The sequence below is a fragment of the Rattus rattus genome, chromosome 5 (assembly GCF_011064425.1).
Source record: "Rattus rattus isolate New Zealand chromosome 5, Rrattus_CSIRO_v1, whole genome shotgun sequence".
In the NCBI taxonomy this organism is placed as follows: Eukaryota; Metazoa; Chordata; class Mammalia; order Rodentia; family Muridae; genus Rattus; species Rattus rattus.
This window is the reverse complement of record NC_046158.1, coordinates 111,799,573-111,819,701: the sequence shown is the minus strand read 5'-3', so window position 1 is coordinate 111,819,701 and position 20,129 is coordinate 111,799,573. Positions and strand designations below refer to the sequence as shown.

The 20,129-nt window shown below is 45.7% G+C and overlaps 1 protein-coding gene across 3 annotated transcripts in view; it reads left to right on the top strand.

The window, feature by feature from the left end:
* Slc23a2 (solute carrier family 23 member 2) overlaps positions 1-20,129 on the top strand; it is a 92,658-nt gene that overhangs the window by 46,534 nt on the left and 25,995 nt on the right. For all 3 annotated transcript variants that reach the window (XM_032904256.1, XM_032904257.1, XM_032904258.1), the window contains exons 3-5: positions 4,977-5,075; positions 7,829-7,945; positions 9,961-10,118. In XM_032904256.1, the coding sequence (XP_032760147.1) occupies positions 4,977-5,075; positions 7,829-7,945; positions 9,961-10,118 (374 nt within the window). The remainder of the gene's footprint in view (positions 1-4,976; positions 5,076-7,828; positions 7,946-9,960; positions 10,119-20,129) is intronic.

Below are 20,129 nucleotides of genomic sequence, written 5' to 3'. Positions count from 1 at the left end.
TCTGGCCAGTGGCTGGACTGTACTCACCACAAAGCCCCTGTTTACCTCAGTGTGTCAGTCTTTGCCCTTATGCTTAAATGGGACTGTCCTGTCCAGTCCACTGTTACTCCTGCACCTGCCACTCGGGAGGGTTTGCATACCTCAGCTCCTGCTGCTGTCTTTTGACTTTAGCCTACCTTCCCACCTTCTGCTGTAGCCAGAGTAGCATGCTAGGCCTCCCTTCCTGGCTCCCAAGGCCTCCAGAGTTAAGCTAGAATTTCCTGGCCTGACACCCAGTGCTTACCCTCAGTGGGCATCCTGTAGAGTATTAGGATTGAGTCTTGCTTGCCTGGGACATAGCTAGTATCATTTAAACAAGCATCTGAGCTTTTGTGTAGTCCAAGGAGTGAACGTCCATTGTGTGCATATGTATAGAAAGGGAAGAACAGTTGGAATTGTGAATTCTTACCTAAATCTGTTTTTTGGTACCATGTAAAAATGCAAAGTTTTGTGAGATTGGCTAAAGTAGTGAGTGCTAATTTGTTGCAACCCAGCATTTAGAAGGCCAAGCTAGAGAGGCTCAGGAGTGGAAGGCTAGCCTGGGTTACATTTTGAATCTATCTCAAAAACTTTTTTTGAGGTACAGTGTATATAACATAAAATTTGAAGTAATCACTGGGTTGTGTAACTACTAACTCCAACAAGTTTCAAAACATCCGTGTTCCCCCAAAGGTGCAGTTACCCACAAAGCAGAGCAGCCTTAGCCATGAGTTCCTCCACTCCAGTTGCTTTGTGTTGTTAGGAAGATCCATCTTACCCATGAGTTCTCCCTGGCTTCTCAGTCGTTGAATGTTTCTGTGATGCAGTGTGGAATGCTGTAGCTTCAAGTGCAAACTTGAATTGGGCTGGGAACATGGGTCTTGCTGCAGCCAGTACAAGCAACCAGTGTCACATACTCAGGTGTTCACGTAAGAAACTCTAGTGTGGTTTAGAATTTCTGTGTTTTTCTGTTTGTTTTGGTTTGGTTTTTGGGATAGGGTTTTGCTCTAGTCCAGTTTTGCCCCAGACCCACAATCCTCCTGCCTCAGTCTTTTGAGAGCTAGAATTATAGGTATGCACCAATGTACTTGGATAGAAATAGTTTTAAAAGCAGACCTTTGCTTAAGTAATATAAGAAAATTCTTCCCCACTAGAGCGTGTTAGATTGGAGCTCCACTGAGATCTGGCACACTTTCAGGCTTGGATGTGGGTCTGGTGCTTTCAAATGAAAACTTTAATTTGTTGCCTGCTCAGTTTCTTGAGCTGCATGAGTCAGTGGATTGAAAACCTCTCTGAACTCCTCAGTCTGAGGAACTTAGACCTGCTATGTGGCTTAGCTAGCTCTGTAGTCTTTTTGACTCCCTCTTGGAGAAGAAACCTGTGTTCATGATAGGAAACTACCAAATGCATTGTAAAAGCAAAAGGAAGGTAAAATGACCTTTTGCTTAACAACCACTGTCACTATGTGGGGGCATATTGTCGTTGTCCTTGTTTTAAAGGCAGGGTGAAGACGGTGCACGGACCCATGCTGAGTAAACAGATATGAATATTCAGGTAGTGTGAGGAGTGAAGAGTGAAAGTTCTGCTGTTGCTGTCCTTGACCCAAAGCTCATTGTCTCTGCATCTTTTGCCAAGCAAATGAACAGCTAGAATGTGCTAACACTGTTATTGTAATTTTTTACACAGTATTGCTTGGCCTTTTTCCTTTGCTTCTTTTAGCTCCTCTTTCCTCCCTCTTCCCTCGTCCTCTTTTTTCTTTAGACAGTCTCCTGCTATGTGGTCCAGACTAGTCTTGAATTCATCAGTGTGCTTATTTTTTATTTGTGTATTTGTTGAGAATTTTATACAATGTATTTTGATTGTATTCAGCTTTTCCTGACCATGTCTTACTTCTCCCAGGCCTTCTTATATTCTTTCTCCCAATTTATTTATTTATTTTTTTGGTTCTATTTTTCGGAGCTGGGGATCTTTCTCCCAATTTTATCCCATGCTCTTCTTCTGTTGAACAGAGTTCAGTTAGTGCTCTGTAAATATGTGCATGGCTGTACAGCTGTGCTTCTCACCTTTCCTCACACCACGACCCATTAACCCCACCCCATATACAAACCCCAACCATAACATTATTTTGTTGCTACTTCATAACTATAGTTTTGCTACATAATGTAAATATCTGATATGCAGGATATCTGATATGCAATCCCCGTGAAAGGGTTGTTCTACTCCCAAAGAGGTCTCAACCCCCAGGTTGAGAACCGATGGTGGAGAGCCATTCCCTGGTCCCTCGGCAACCTACAAGGGGCCATACCACTAAAGAAAATTGACTTTCCCTGTCTCAGTGGCCATCAACTGCCAGTGTCTTTCAGCTAGGAGTAGGACTTCTGAAGCCATGTTCCATTCATGCTTGACCTTGTACAGGTCTCTCTCTCTCCCCCTGTTGATTTGGGGTACTCTTTATAAATTGTTGATTCATTTTGTTCCTCCTTCTAAGAAGTACTGAAGCATCCACACTTTGGTTTTCCTTCTTGAGCTTCATGTGGTCTGTGAATTGTACCTGGGTATTCCGAGCTTTTGGGCTAATATCCACTTATCAGTGAGTGCATACCATGTGTGTTTTTTACCTCACTCAGGATATTTTCTAGTTCCATCCATTTGCCTAAGAATTTCATGAAGTCATTGTTTTTAATAGCTGAGTGGTATTCCATCGTGTAAATGTACCACACGGAGACCATGTGGAGCAGAGACTGAAGGAAAGGCCATCCAGAGACTGCCACATGTGGGTATCCATCTCACATGCAGTCACCAAACTCAGTCACTATTGTGGATACCAAGAAGTGCTTGCTGACAGGAGCCTGTTGTGGATGTCTCCTGAGAGGCTCTGCCAGAGCCTGACAAACACAGAGGCAGATGCTCTCAGCCAACCATTGGACTGAGAACGGGTCCCCAATGGAGGAGTTAGAGAAAGGACTGAGGTTGCTAAGGGGGTTTGCAGCTCCGTAGGAAGAACAACATCAACCAGTCAGAGCCCCCAGAGCTCCCAGGGACTAAACCACCAACCACAGAGTACACATGGAGCGATCCATGGCTCCAGCTGCATATGTAGCAGAGGATGGTCTTGTTGGGCATCAATGGGAGGAGAGGACCTTGGTCCTGTGAAGGGGAATGCCAGGGTGGGGAGGCATGAGGGAGTGGGTAAGTGGCTGGGGGAGTACCCTCCTCATGGAGATGGGGTACAAGGATGGGATAGGGAGTTTCCAGAGGAGAAACTGGGAAGGGGAATAATATTTGAAATGTAGATAAAGAAAATATCCAATAAAAAAGTGAAAACAAATTGTTGATTCAGTCCCCCTTTCTCTCTTATACACACACACACACACACACACACACACACACACACACACACACACACACACACACACATATGTTCTCTTAGACTGTCATCGACGTTTTACGTTTTGTGTTCCTATGTCACAGTGCTGGAATTTAAACTGTGTTTTTATCTTTTGCTAATCTGCTTTGTTGGTGTGGTTGTGGCGTTTGAGATAGGGTCTCACTCTGTAGATCTCCTCCAGCTGGAGTTATTAATATAAGATGTTTGTGAGCTCCCATGTGGATGCTGGGAATTGAACCTTGGTCCTCTGCAGCCACTGTTTTTAATCATTGAACTATCCCTCTAATTCCTATATATGGAGTTTTTATTACAATGATATGCTTCTAACCAATACAATCTGTACTAATTAATTTCTCTCTCTCTCTCTCTCTCTCTCTCTCTCTCTCTCTCTCTCTCTTCTTAAACATGATCTCGATCTCACTCTGTAGCTCTGGTTGGCTTCTAATCTGTGTTTTTAAAAAAGTATTTGGATCCTTGTACAGTGGCATCACCCATAGTGCCAGCACTTAGGGGGCTGAAGCAGGAATACTGTGAGCTTTAGGACAGTTCCCAAAAAAACAAGCAAAATGTAGTTCTCCTGTTACCACTTATAGCTAAGTTATAGGTGGTTTTCCTGGATGTTACATATTCCAAGTAAGAATCACTCTCCTGGGACTAGAAAGATGGCCTAGCAGTTAGGAGCAGATGTTTCTTAGATGCCTAAGTTCAGTTTCCAGTAGTACCCAAGCTGTGTTAGGCAGATCATAACTACCTGCAACTTGAGATTCAGGGGTTCTGATGCCCTCTTCTGGTCTCCCCAGGCACCCACTAACTTATATACACATACATGTCCATTTTTCTTAATAGTACCTGAGTATAACTAGTTTGTGACTACTTATTGTTACACATAAAAGGTGCTTGCTTTCTTGGGGTTAAAACCTCTTTTGTTTTCAGTATTGCATCTTTAGAAGAGATCCCTAGGAATGGAACCATTTGATTAATGAATGAAAATACTTTGTTTCTTGTTTCTAACTGAAGAATGCACAGCATAGGCTAGACCTCCTTTGAGTAGATTCCAAGATGGGTCCGTTCTCCTGCTTCCCAGTGACCTAAGCAGCTGCACACAGCAGGCTGCTTAGTTAGTCTTCTGACTACAACTCTTCCTCTTTCTGGAGCAGACAGGCAGTTACCTTGGATCCTGAGGAAGTGATCTTAACCAAAGCAGCTTAGACACTACCACTCAGCAGAAGCCTGGTCACCTGCATTGCAACACTGGCTTATCAGTCACTTCCCTTGCCCTGAAGGGTGTTGGGGATCCTATGGCTAGAAGTTTCTTTGGAATGTTCCATTTCTGTCTTTCCTGGGGGGCTATGCCTCACCCAGCTCCACCCTATGAGAAACTCTACACTTCTCCATTTAAAATAGCCTATATACATCAGATTCATTTAAGGAAACAAATCTTGCCACTGCAATATATAATATGTAGTTTGGGGCTCTCAAGAATTATGGGAGATCATTTGGAAAAACCATATTTCCCTACAGCAGAACGGCAACTGCTGAAACACCCTCTCACTGCAGCCCTTCTCTTCAGGTGGTGATCAATGGTGGGGCCACGTCCAGTGGAGAACAGGACAATGAAGACACTGAGCTCATGGCCATCTACACCACAGAGAATGGCATTGCAGAGAAGGTACTCATGCTCACCCCTTCCTACTGCACGACTGCTTCTGGAGAACCAGGGGCTCTCTGGTTTGGGACACCATGCCTTCTTGGGGGTAGGGTGTCTGTTTGTTTTGTAACGGAAGAGTCATAATTACTAGGTTTTAATTGTCTTAGCAGCAATTAAGGTTAAAAGCTCTTAAGAGTCATTATCTAGATGTTTGTAAAAGCCTTGGCCAGAATATTTGAGGATGGTGGTGTTACAAGCCTGAGGGCCAGACAGCAGGTCTGGTCACAGAGGAGACACAGATGCTAAGGAGATTATCATGACTGTCTGGGTACCAGCTTTCACCTATTCAATAGGAATAAAATAAAGGTGAGTCTACCTAAGGTGGATGGTATCTGAAACCCAGAACTTTCAGCTACCAATGTGGCGTTCCAAAGCATGCATGTATGTATGTGAGTGTATTATAAAGGTCTGCTTGTATTTTCATATACACACATATGCATATGTACATGATACATACATTGTATGTATGCTTGTTCATTGTTTTTTAAATAAAATTTGAGTGACCATGTTTGTATACTTTTGTATTTTGCATGACTATGATGAAATGGAGTAAAGAGAGTTCTATTTTGGCTTAAAGGGTCTGGAAGGAGAAGATAGGCAACCCTTGTGGGAATTGCCCCATGGTGTCTCATGGCACATCAAAGCAAATGCTCACATCCTGACCCAGAAATCAGAAAGGGGGCAGGGACAAGCAGGGTCCCACAGTGCATTTCAAGAGCTCAGATCTTTGTGTCTGTGCCTTTTTGGGGGTGGAAGTTGGAGGCTAAACTGGCCTTTGTTTATAGTCCTCTACCCCAGCTTCTAGAGTGTTACCTAAAATCTATCTCTTAAAGGTCCATGATATCTTGGGCTGTTGCCACTCTTGATGAAGCCTTTAACACATGGGCATTCATTAGGCCAACTGCAGCATATACTAAGGAAGGAGTTATTTTGTCCTTGGCTTTATTCCTTTGTGTAAGATGTATGACTATGTTGAATTTGTATGGTGAGCCCAGTATGTTGTTAGTGCTGTCTGTAGAAGTGTCTGAGGAATTGCAGTTGGATTCAGTTATTCTTTAATGATTCATAGAATCCATTCAGTTCTCATCCTTGCAGTCGTGTATAGAGAGAGGCTGCAGGTTAAAATCCTGGTTGGAAAATTATAAATAGCCGAGTTAGAGAGACACCAAGCACAGGCTTCTTGACACCTTTCCCCCGGTGCAGGCAGGTAGGTAATGTTGTAATTCTTCCACATCAATCTATGAGAGTTCTCGTGAAATATTGCCAACTAGCTCAGGTGAGCTTTGGCCTGCAAGTTTTATCAGGAACCAGCCTCTTAGGTATGGCTGGCCACCATGCAGCTGAATTTAGATTTGAGTTTCTCAGAGAACAGGTGACCCAAGGATCCTGCTATAGCTGGGGTTGATTGTTGTGTAAGCCTTAAACTTTAGAGGAAGAAGAGAAGTAATATTATTTTTAAAACCCAAGAACAAAAGCAAAGCACATGGGAGCTGGTGCCAGGTAAGGCCAGACCTTCTTTGGGAAGGCGAGAAAGCCTGAGCAGCTGGCCGGCTGAGCCAATCCTTTCTAGTCTCTCATGCACCGTGCAGTTTCTCGGTCATTTCTACTGCTGCAGTCTTTGACAGACACCGCGCCATTCAGCACTGCAAGCCTGCTAACGTCTGCTGCTGGACCAGAGGCAAATGTTTGTTCTGTAATTTGTGTCAAGTGTAGCTTCATTAGACTGTACCTTCTCCCTGTAGACAATGAGGCAGAATTCCAGTATGTTTGTGGACAGTGTTCCCTCTTCAAGGAAAACTAGGCAACACACATTGAGTCAATGGCTCACTGTGGGCTAGATCCATCAGACACGGGCTCCAGGGGCACAGTATTATTTCTACCCCTATTTTGTGGAACATTTTCATTTTGTTTTCTATTATTTTGTTTGCTAGGTTAGAAAGTACTTTTAAAAGTATATATTGCGTTAGTTACTTTCTAATTAATGTGGTAAAATACTGTGACAAAAGTATTTGTGGTGGTCATGGTTCATGACCATCACTGCAGGGAGCGAGGCAGCAGGCAGGCAGCTGAATGCAAATCTAAAACCACAAACAGGAAGCAGAGAAGCCTGTACCCAGTGACGCACTTCCTTCAGCAAAGCCATGCCTCCTAATCTTCCCCAAACAGCCACTAACTGGAAACCAGGTATTCAAATGTCTGAGATTACGGGGGACCTCTCACTCCAACCACCAGAGATATGCACCTCAGATTCTAAGAAATGCAATCAATTATTTGCAGTCTTAGAAACTAGAACAGTTTTAAGACTCAATGGAAAGAAAGATGATGGTTTCTTCAAGCCATCTGTTTAGCTGATGTCAAGGCTGAATAATTGCTAGGCTGAGTTAGTTATCTTGGTGATCTTCATCTTTGAAAGCATGGAATACTTAACATTTTAAAGATCTTTACTGCCACATAAAATATTACAATTTTTTAAAAAAATAAATACAGGTGAAACCAAGATTTAAGTCATTAGGCTTGGGCAGGGGCTCTAGTCAGGGTTAGTGCTCTTGGGAATGAGGCAATATCATGGGAGTCAGAGCCCTCATTCTGAGAATTATCTCTCAGAATGGCTGCCCCAGCAGAAGGTGGTTCTAGGCAGTGGAGGGCTATGCTAAGTCAGATAGAGCTAATAGCCATTCCAGGAGTGACTAACCCCTTTCTCCTCCCAACTGCAGAGCTCTCTCGCAGAGACCCTGGACAGCACTGGGAGCCTGGATCCCCAGAGGTCAGATATGATCTACACTATAGAAGACGTTCCTCCCTGGTACTTATGCATATTCCTGGGGTTGCAGGTAAGATGATTCTTCCGGGGTGGTGGCCTCTGACCTAGAGCTTGTACCGTCTACTGGCCAAATTTTCAAGATAGTCTACGTTTATTTTTTATTTTATTGTTTTTAGTTCTGTGTATTATGTGTGGGTAGGAATGTGACTACAGGTGGCTGTGGAGGCCATAGGTGTTGGAGTCTCACTGCCTGATGGGGGTTCTGGGAACTGAACTCGTTTCCTGCAAGAACAATACATGGGTTTAAACTGCTGAGCCATCTCTCTAGTCCCCAAGATTTACTTTAACTAAGATTTATTTTAACTGAGATTTATTATAAATGTATTTTCTAAGAATGGTGTATAAGAATTTTCAACATTAGTCTCAGAACAGCAGGACGAAGAAAGAACTGGGAAGTAAATGCTCAGGGAATGAGAGAAGATGGTGGGAGGGCAGGGCTGTGGCTGCAGGGAAGCTGGAGCAGGAGCAGAAAGGGGTCGCTAGCTTTGACCTCCCACCCCAACCTTAGCATCCACAGTCATGGCTAGTATGGTGGCCAGGGAGTGAGGGGAGGCTTCATTGTCTTTAAAGGAGGGGAATTTGCTGCCTCCCAGCTTTAGTTTACCCTAGCTTCTAGCCAGAGGGGGAGGCTGGCAATGGACAGGTCTACTGTGGTGTTAGCACTTCCCCTCAGTACTCTTGTCCTGCTCACAGGACAAAGTGACTTTGGAGAATTGTGAGGGCACTCGCTCCTTACTGGTCTCACTACCTGACTTCTGACTCCTTTGTTGGGTTTGGACCCTGTTTCAAGGTCTGAATTTCTACACTTCTTTACTCGTTTGTGTGATCAGCTCCCTTCAGGTTTCTGAGGTGTGGGAAGTCAGTCTCTTGCTCAGGCCCATGCTTACTTGCAGCTGAACTGTGCCTGGCCCACACTGGCTGGTTGGGCCTTCCTCCCTATCGGACAGCCAGAGGGCTGAGTGGGCTTGGTGAATAACTTAACCTAGGTCAGGTGCCCTGGACCTAATATAAGCACAGCTTCCAGATCTTTCTATTACAGATGTTTCTGTGATAGTCAAACAGGAGTGACAGCTCTTTTGCCTCCTGTTCTTAACAATACACAGTACATTGTGCACGGCATTGAAGAGTTCTGAACAGAAGGCACCTGTACCTTTGAGCAGTCGTCAGTGTGCGTCTCTGACTTGGGGCAGAAGTGGGGAGCTGTGGGGAAGAAAAGAGGAAGTTCACAGAACAGAAATAAAGAGCTAGAAAATTGGGGGGAGGAAGGGAAATGAATTGTGAGTGCTGGGGCTGTCTTCAGGGGCCATGGGAGGGAGTATGTGGTACTTAGAAGGAGAGTGAATATCTACCGGAGGGAGCCAGACCATGGAGCAAGGAAGAAAATCCCCTTTGCTATGAAATCATTATGGTATAATCCCCAGGCCTGAGAGGGCTAAAGAAATGAAGGAAGCCCCCAGACTGGTGTCTTAGGAATACAGATGTAAAATGTGAGCATCTCAGCTGGGTTTGGTGCACTCCTGTTATTCCTGGACAGCAGGAGGCTGAAGCAGGAAGATTGTGGGTTTGAGATCAGTTTGGGCCATATAGTCAGTTTAGCACACTGTGGATTCCAAAGTGAGACCCTAACTCCATAAAACAACCAAACAAGACCTTATCAAATCAAGCCTGAGGGCATGCCCAACAAGGGTCTCTTTCAAGATTGCAAGAGTTACTCAGCACAATGTACTTAGCATGTTGGACAAGTGTAATTGGGGAAAAAGTAGGTATCTCTAGTAGAAATAACTAAACTTCTGTTGAGAACTTCCTTTGTGCTGATATGAACTTATGTCAATGATGCCATAGGACATGGGTAATAGGGAAAGGAATGTTACAAAATGACCGGACATGTGATCAGAATGGGTAACTCATAACTAGAGGTTCTTCATGTGGTCTGTATGTCCTAAAGACACCAGGGCACCAGTGTTAGGGGCAAATCAAGCAAAAGCAAGGGCAGGTTTACCTTTCCCCTTGTCTCTCCTTGAGCAGCACTACCTGACGTGTTTCAGTGGCACAATCGCAGTGCCCTTTTTGCTGGCTGATGCCATGTGCGTGGGGGATGACCAGTGGGCCACCAGCCAGCTCATCGGGACCATTTTCTTCTGCGTGGGAATCACTACATTGCTGCAGACAACATTTGGATGCAGGTGAGACAGGGGTACTGTGGGATTTTTACACCCCAGTAAGGTACTGAGAAGGATGGGCCCTTTGCTCAGGGCTACTGGACAGATCAGTTGATGTTACAGCATATCCTAGTGGCCATTGGTCTCAGCCCACCTTTACAAGGTGTCTCTGGCCCCATATTTCCTCTCTTCATAAAGAGAACTACCTGTTGTACAAGCTGGGAAAATAGCCTTTTTATTTCTGTGGGTGGCTGGTAAGGCACTACTGGTCCCTGGCATGCCTTCCGGTCCTCTACTGTAAGTCAGACCCAGTCTCTTTGACCTAGTTTCCATTTGATCTCTTGCACTGAGACTCTGCACTCGGTGCACTCCCTAACCCCTGACCTCTACCACTCCCCTCCTTGGGCTACCCAGGTTGCATTCTTCCTGGTGTACAGCTTCTGTCCTCTCTGCCTTTCCCAGGTTTCCACCTGAGCCTCTGAGCCTTGCCCTACTGCATGTCCCAGTGGCCCACCCGTACAGCACACATGCACATCCTCACCCAACTTGTTCCCCTCCGGAGTTTCCTGAAATACTCTGTTCTCCCCTGAATTTCTACACATGTGTTTATGTGCTTGGATTCAGTCTTCTAATGTGTCTTGCTCTTCTGTCTTTGCCCCACTGTCTTGGGGTGCTCTCTTTGGTGCTAGCACTTTGGCTTGTTTACCTTTGCATCCATAGCCCCAGTAACAGTGTGGAGGTGAGCCAGGAAGTCCATGTAGCAAGCATTCCTAGCTTCTAAAATCTGGCCTTTTTCAGTCAGCCCTATTCAGAGCACAGCTTCCTACTTGTCCAGGCTCTGCTGATTACTCTCAGAGTAAAGTCTGTGGATCTCTCTTTCTCCTTGGAGACAGTACAAGAGGGGCTTGCTTTTCCCTGCTAGGAAGAGGTAGCAAGAGGGACTGTTAATAGCAGGCAGCTGCGACCTGGAGTCTGATGTGCCAGAATCCTCAGGACTCTGAAGGGCTACCTCACCAGAGGACAGTGGGCAGCTGGGGTGTCTGGTTGCAGTAGAGATGGAGTGGGAAGGTGAATGGCAGTTCCCTTGCAGATCTGCTGGCGGAGAGAAGCTGTTTGTCCCGTTGGCAATGGCTGTCAAGCTGTTGGTTCTTAGATTCCCACTAGATAGACTGCAGCCACTCTACTGAACAGAAGGGTCAGAGGGTGTTCTCATCAGGGGCCCAGAGGAGAGGAGTAAGTGTGTCACTGATATACTAGGGAAGGAGATAAACCCAGGCCTTTCACAGAACATTCAAGCCAGGCAGTAAATGTGGTAGGAGTGACGTTGGTATTTGGTGTTGATATTCAAGGCTCTGAATCACAGATCTGGATTGGGTAGCACTTCTTTTGCTGGCTTTACATTGTACACAGGCATACTGGGAAGACATTTTTCCTAAGTAGCTGGTGTTGCCTATAGTTGTTACAGGTGCTAACATGGGAGAGGCGGAAGGGGCTCCTGCTTACGGCTGCATCTGCCTGTGTAAGCTGCATTCCCAGGTCATGCCAAAGGCCTGGCTAGGTGACTGCTGAACCTGTTGGGCAGACTTACATAAGATGACATAGCAAGTTGACCTCAGGGACTTCAAGCAAGTACTCTTGGTCTTGAGGGCACCCTTTTTAAAGGCATCAGGCATTAGCCTGTGGAGAACAGTGTTAGCCATTGGCCTCTCCTTTCCCCCAAAGAGCAGCCAGTCAAGAAAGACCTAGAGAGGGTGCTGCCACCTGCCCACTCAGGAGCTGGAAATAAGGAGCTGTGTGTCGGTATGGGGTGTCTGTAGTCTGCTCACGGGGGATCTGTGCAGTCTGCTCATAAGCTTTATATGTGGGCAGCACATCCTTCTTCACCATGTGTGGCCACATGCTTGCTTGGTTCTTTATTACTAGGCCAACATCCCATCTAAGAAGCAGGCAGTGAGTGCACACTGTCTAGGAGAGTGGGTGATATGGTATCATGCTGGACCTGGGATGTGGGATTCTGTGGCTCTTGAGTCCTGGGTGGTATCCAGTCTTGACCTTTGAAAAGAGGGGAAGTGCTGACAGCCCCACAGATACCTAGTGACCTATCTGTGTAGAAGACGCAAGCAGACAGGATCATGCAGATAGGGTGATGTCCATGCCCCCGAACATTGTACAGGGTCATGAGAGGCAGGGACACCATGTCTGGGCCTTGAGGAGGTGGCAGTAGTAGCAATAGGTCACAGAGACTTGTGATTTTGGCCCAGAAGGGTGAGGAGGTATCTTTCACCTTGGCAGAGGGGGCAGCAGAAGCTAAAAATAGAACAGGATTCCCGTCACCAGACACTGGCTAGGGCTTGGCTGAGCAGCAAGGCCCTGGGCTGGTGGCACTGTACCTTGAAAGCCTTTCGTTTTCAGCATATGACCAAAGAAAAGTATTGGGACACACCTTCTCAGCCTCAGGTCACAGGCAGCTGTGTCCTTGGGAGGGTGAGGGACACTGCCTGCAGTGTTCCTGGGTGACATTATTGCCGGTGTCCTAACCATCTTCTGTAGTCTTGCAGCTTATTGGGCAGCTGTAGTTTGTCACTGCTACATAGTGATGTGGACCATCACCAGGTGCTGAGGATTAGCATCTCAGTTGGCATTTTAAAATGCCCTGGCTAAAGCAAGCAGTTCACACAAAGGAGACAGGGGAGTGGACAGATGGGGAGGGGCTGTGCTAGTGTGGGGATGGAGCCCAGAGCTGGGCTGATCCGACCAGTCAGTTAGGCGATGGTAGACAGTCTGTGTCATTTTTTTTAGGCTTCCCCTCGTAGCAGTGTTTTCATGTTAAACTTTTGTGATTTCTTGACAGATTCTTACTATTTCCCCACTCTGTGGTGGTTTATCTGTGATGTGTTGTAAGTTCTGTGTTATGTGGTTTTCTGGCATTTGTTGACACCCAATGCTTCCATCACACAGGGCAGCTAAGGTGATTGGTTCCTGCCTCTAAGGGGCGGGCCTCGTATTCTCAGGAAGCTAGAGAACAGGGAAAGGAGGAGTGGTCTGTGGCTAGGTCCTCCTCCCTTATTGCAGCCTTGAAAACCAATATTGTCCATAAAGATAGAATTCAGGAAGGTGTTGGCTTTGGATGCCTTTAATTTCAGCTCTTTGGATCAGAGGCAGGTGGATCACTTTAAGTTTGAGGCCAACCTGGTCTATATAGAGAGTTCTAGAGCAGCCAGTGCTGCATAATGAGGCCGGTCTCCAAAAAGAAAGAAACAAAGATGTTGGAACAGACTGAAGGCTGAGCCCAGAGTGCTCCTGCTTGGCAGACCCCTTGGTGTATGTGCTGTCCCTGAGCTGGTGCACCCTCCATGGCTATGTCCTCCTTCCCTGCTTTGCAGCCTGAGAGTGCCCCCCTGTCACTGGGGACCATCTTCCTGAGGGGGTTGTGAGGCTCGCTCCCTAAAGCATGTGTCTGTTGGATGAGCTGATTTCAGGACACCTTTTCCCATTGTCCCTTCTCTCTCCCTGTGCCGCCCCTCCCTGTACTTTCAGCTCCATTTCTGGGCTCCTTTGATGGAGACAGTTCTCTGGTTACTTGCTTGTTTTAGTTACCCCTTTAACTTGTTCTAAGATCTGGTACCAAACCTTTTTAAATCGCCCCCTCATTGGGATAGGGTTTTTCAGATTCTCCCTAACCCACAGCCACCAGCCTGCAGTAGTCACAGTCAGAGGCCCCCACCTCTGCGAAGATATCCTGAGTTAGTGTGGGGGAAGGGTCTCTGAAACCCATGCTTCTCTGCCTCACAGATTTTTCTCATAGATGTTTCTAGAGGAGAACCCCACTGACTTTAGAGGACCCCCCAATCCTGCTGCAGGAGCCTTACTTACTCTGTCATCCTCAATACTGTAAGGGGCCCCTCGTGGTCAGGCACAGATCTGCTTAAACACATAGCAGATTTCTTTGCTGAGAGCCACTGACACTAGTTTAAGTATCTTGTTTCTGATTAGCCACTGCCTATAGGAGAAAGTCTCCTACTTTCTATCTTATTAGCTTCTTGTGGCCGTGTGTGTGTGTGTGTGTGTGTGTGTGTGTGTGTGTGTGTGTGTGTGTGTGTGTGTGGGGGTCTTGCTCAACTGGAATACCCCTTATGGCAGTACACTTTCCAGGTCTTACATCTGAGGACTTTGAACCCATATTATCAGAGTGCAGAGAGGTCATTTTAGGGAGGTTGAAAAATTCCCCATGTTTCTTCATCCCTGAGGAGTTTTTGTGTTTGTTTTAGTGTTTGTGAACTAGTTGGAAAGTTGCAGATAGTGTGATGTTCCACTCCAAATGTCCTAGGGATGATAGTCTCTGAGTAACCACAATGCCAGTTATCAACAAGAAAATAATTATCCCATCATATCATCTAGTATGCAATCTACATTTAATTTCCCCAGTTGTCCCTAAAAGATGTGTTATAGCTGTTCCCCAAGCTTCTCCAAGCCGTGGTCCAATTAAGCTCACACAGTGCTTTTGCTTGCTGTCTCTCATCTTTTTAAAGTCTAGGCCGGGTGTCATGGACTCACGATCCCAGTTTGTCTGGATGTGTTGTCACGGTGCTGTTTAATTTGCTGCACAGACTCTTACCTGTAAACTGGAAGATAAGGCCAGAAACGTGGATGATTCAGTGTGAACATTTCACCAAAATTACCAATCGGTGATACCATGACTTTTGTATTCCGCAGTGCCAAGCAGCACATAATAGCTGGTTGCAGAGTTCCCCACAAATAAAATTTACTGCCTACTTCACCAAGAAAGCGTCTTAGTGTAGTGAAATGAGAGGCCAGTGCAAACCTGGAAGGAAATGACCTTGAAAGACATCATTTCTAGTCAGCCTCACTGGGGCTATCCTTAGTGGCTTGGACCACTTAGTAGCCAGGAGACTTCCATCAGACTACTTAGCTTCTCAAAGACTATTTCCTCAGATGTAAAATAATGTGTAGCATGTTAATGAGTGCCTTCACATGCTGGTGCTGTGAGCTGTCATTATTACCTGGACTCTGGAAGGGAAGTGGAAGTCTGGAGTAGTGGGTCCCTGATGAATGTTACAAGACTGCGCGTGCATCCTGGTCACACAGGCAGCATCCTGACTCGGATGGGGAAAAGGCTATTAGAAAACAGCAGTGGTCATTTGACCCGGATCCTCCCGCCTCCGTCGCCTGTTTCCTGTGGTGGGGATGCCAGCCCTGCTTCCTGAGACTGTTCTTCACTGTTGTTCTTTAAGTCTTCAAGGTGTCAGAGACTAAAAGACTGCCTGATGCTTTGCTATGTGTAGATTTAATGAATTTTGTTCCCGATACACTTTTCTGGGGGGAGGATTTTTAAAAACAGGGCTTCTCTGTGTTGCCTTGGCTGTCCTGAAACTAGCTCTATGGACTAGGTTGGCCTTGAACTCACCGAGATCCATATGTCTCTGTCTTGTGAGTGCTGGAATCAAAGGCAGGCCACATCACCATCTGTCTTCTCTACACCTCTTTTTATTTGACTATCAGACCCTGCTAGCCTGGCGTATTCCCCATGCCACTGGTTGCCCATTCATTCCTCCATGTTTCTCATCTCTAGGCTGGTGGCTGACAAGAGTCCTCACCCAGTGTCAGGAGGAAGGAAGGAAGCTCCTTCCTCTCTGTACAACTTTGAGACTGTTGTACAGCATCAGTTATTTTCCCTGTACTCCCTCAAAGAACTGATAGACGTGCGTTCAAAGTAGTCCTGTGCTAGGTGTGGTGGTACCTACCTTTAAGGCAGATAGATCTTTGTGAGTTTAAAGACAACCTGGTTAACATGGTGATTTATAGGACAGACAAGGCTACATCATGAGACCCTGTCTCAAAAATAGATTAAATAAATACCCATTATCTAATGAGTAATTGCATTAACACCTCATTGTATTAACGTACAGAAAAAGCACCTTTTCTAAGGTGTGCAGTCAGGTGAGTTTTCCTGTGGGCAGTCACACAACCAGCTTTGCAGTCAGCAGATAGAGAACCATGCCACATCATGCAGCCGTGCACTTGGCTTCATTTTATGCCAACAGAGAAGTTTGCAAAGGAGATTATCCAAAGGAAAAGGTGATCTGATGTGGTAAAAAATGTCGAAGAGGGGCTGGTTGGCCTGGGGGTATTCTCTTCCTGATTCTCTCCTCCCACCTCCTGCCTAATCTCACCTGGTTACTTACTGCACACAAGGCTAAGAACAGTGAGCCCACACAGTGTCTAGACCTCTGGTCCTCACTACCATTCTTTAGGATAATGGACGAGTTAGTGTTCTCTGAGCAAGTGGCTGGCGTAGAGTTGGGCCTGGGAGGACAAGGGACCTCTCATACTGGAAAGGTGTGTTCAGAGAATGACAGGATGAGTGCAGGTCCCTTCACAGGAAACAGGGGCCAACAGGCTGTTCTGCACAGGTTTGGACAATTCAGTTATCAAAAACATGCAGAGTAGTAAGTTATAAAAGAATTGTGTGCCTGCAGCGATGTTCAGGAAAGGAAGATGGAGATCCAGTGGAGAAACCGAGACTCTTCTTTACGGAGGATGTCAACTATAAACATAGATGAAAACCCAGGAGCACAGCCTGGGCTCCATAGCAAGATTATGGTTCAAAATATTATTGACTGACTAATTACTAGAGGATCACAACATCTAAACCTCATTCTAGAATTTAAAGTTAGTGGTAATATCAGACAGTTGACGAATCACCCCAGAAAACGTCACATGATGAAATGAGTCACCCACCTTAAATAAGCACCTTCACCTAGTAGGACATCTTGATGGATGGGTTCCAGTGTGACAAGTAGTTATTGAGAGGTCTCCTTATTGGGATGCTCAGCTTGTGGGATGCAGGCTTGGATTGTACTGGGTGTGGGAACTGTAAATACTTGAGAAAGAATAAGAGAAATATAGTTATGCCTGAATATTAGATTACAGTACTGTTATTTTTCTTGGGAAATATCGACAGTTCTAATTGCTGCTCAAGTGTTTGGGTGAAGTATTTTTGGTATGATCAATGAGAAAACAACTCCAAAGTGTTACTAATTTACAGAAGTTCTCTTCAGCACATTGCTCTGCATTCTGTCACAGTCGTCCGGTCTCTGTTCCTGGTGGTTGTTTGATTCAGTTAGGAAGCCAAGTCGAAGTCCCTTAGGGATTACTGTCTTTACATTGCTCTGCAGACCAGATTCCAGCCAGAGTTCATTTGGAGTGAAAGATTTTGCACCAGATTTGGTTGTCATTTATGCTGAGGAAGCACAGACTACACTACAGTGAGGAATTCTGTCTAAGCAAATACGCCGTGCGACTTCATGGTGCTTCTGCAGGACATGGGGCCTTTTGACCAGACCAGTCAGAGACCATTCTCCTGCCATAGAGATTGCAGAGTTCCTGAAATTTGTTGTGCTTATTTTTCTGCTCTCAACCTGAACAACGTCCTACACAGGCTGGCATTTTAAATCAATATATGAGGAAAGCCTAACTTCTTAATTTTAATCTAACAAAATTTCTTTCCAAGCATGTTTGTAAATAGCTCCTTAAATTCTTTACTGTTGGTCCTGGGAATAAGATTGTGAACAAAAGGGCTGTACCTTTCTGTCAGGGAGTTGTAGCTTCAGAACAAGATGAGCAGGCCAGTATAGAGGGGGAGCCATTAGAGGCTAAAGGCTAGCAGGTTCTGGCCCTCGCTGGCTTGCCACCAGAGTCAACACCAAAGGATTTGGAAGTTGGTCAGGTAAGGACCACACCTAGAGCTGTGGCACAGCCTGTTCCAGTCTGAGCAGTGGCAGTCACTGTCCGTTTCCCTCAAAATGATCCTTTCAGAACTTAATCCCCTGAGCATTTTTCTTTTTGCCTACAGGTGCCACTGGTCCCCTTTCACCTTCAATGTGTCCCTCTCTGGGACTTCCCTGAGGTTGAGTATCTGTGTTCTTGGGGGCAGGGGATCCCGTTTGTACCTCTTCTTTATGCCTGGGCCTCTCAGTATGTGGCATAGTGCTTTGCAATCTTAAGACAGCCTTATTCATGACAGAGCTCCACAGCATGTCCCTTGATTGCATTGGAAGTCTTCCTAGTGCTGACTATTGTCTCCTTCCCACAGCAGAAGCTCCTCAGGACCCTGGAAGTGTTCATTGCTTTTAGTTATGTTTGTGTCAGGCAACGGTTGCCTTGTTATCAGATGTCAGAATTATTATCCTCTCCTCTAGAGCAGTGGTCTTAAGCTTCCTAATGCCACAACAGTGCTATTATAGGAAACTTGTGAATATCTAAAAGGTGCTGCTGTTATTTCCAAGTGCCGAGGCCGATATACCTAAGGACAGAGACCAACCAGATGTTGTCCTTTTTTTCTAGAGATGTTATGCCCACGATTTAGCTTTGCAATATAAACTCTAATTGGTAGGATGAACGCTTCTCTTTGATGAGTAGCGTGTTTATTGTGATTAGTTTCTAGATTAACTCTCAAGGTCATTGTATAGTGGAAGGATTGAGAGAATCCTCAACAGCTTGCTTCCCTGATTTACTGGATTTCTCAAATCGGATATATCAGATATTTATTTTACAACTTATATCAGTAGCAAAATTTCAGTTACAAAGTAGCAATGAAATAATGTTAGGTTTAGGGGTCACCACAACATGAGGGCCTGTATTAAAGGGTTGCCTTAGGTGACCTCTGTGAAGGGGTTATTTGTACCCCCTCCCAAAAGTGGTTGAGGCCCATAGGTTTGAAAACTGCTGATTTAACACAAGGAGGTTGGGGGTTTGAGGGAGTTTAAGGCTCAGCTCAGCTGCAGCTTGAAGTAATGGATCAAAAATGCAAATTTGGGGCTGGAAAAGATGGCTTGGCAGTTAAGAGTGCATGCTGCTCTTACTTAGGACCCAGGTCAGCTTCTGCCCAGGTTAGGTGGTTCATAACCACGTGTACCTCAGCTCCAGGGATCCTATGTCCTCCTCTGGCATACTTTCACACAGACACATAAATAAAAATGAAATACTTTTAAAGATGCTGAGTCGGTATCACCAGCCCAGAATCAGAAGCTGTGCTGTAGACAGACGAACAGCACATCCCTGGGAAATACTCCACCTACCGACCAGGGATGGTCCTGTCAGTCGTCCATGTGCTCCTGTAGCATTTACCAAGACCTCAAGTCATGTTTCTGACTTGAAATGATACGACTGCAAGGCCAGCATGAGCGTCTGATAGTCCATCTTAGGAGACTTCATTGTCACCTGCTCAGGACACCAGAGTCCCAGTCAGCACTCTGCCTCACTGTTACACAAAATGCTCACCTCAGGCGCCAAGATCAGGTTCAGATTGAGGTTGAATGTGTGAGTAGAGCTCAGCGTCAGCCTTGACTTCTGTTACTTGCCAGGAAGAGCCAATGGATGCAATGATCAAGATTTCCAAGTGCAGTGGGCCTGGCACATACCTTTAACCCCAGCACTCAGGAGACAGAGGCAGCCAGATCTCAGAGTTAGAGGCCATCCTGCTCTATGTAGTGAGTTCTAGGACACGCAGGACTATGTTGGAAGGACAACCTCCCAAAGAATATGAGTATGAACACATATATGTGCACACACACACACACACACACACACACATTCAATTCAGCGTTTGTGTTATAGTACCCTGTGGTGCCTTATTTGAAGTCTGAAAATGGTAAAATGGTGTTATTTGTACTGTTCAAGATGTCATCCATTCTTAATGGCACAGTGACATCTTTATCCTTACAATATATTCCTAAATTTTCGTGTGAGGAATTTCCGTAAGTCATGGCTCCAGGGGATCCAAAGGGAATTTCCCTTTGTTGTACATCTCCACTAAAGAGGACCGTCACATTTAGTGGCACTGTGCTCCAGACCCCTCTAAGCTGCTACCTATAACCATGTGGTCAGCGGAAACCGTGTGGTCAGTGGAGGGTGTGCCTGGTTATACTTGTGAGGCCCATCTCCATCTTGCAGTCCACATCCTATCTGCTCTTACTAAGGTCACTGTGGTTGAAATGGCCAGGAGGGTGTTCTTGA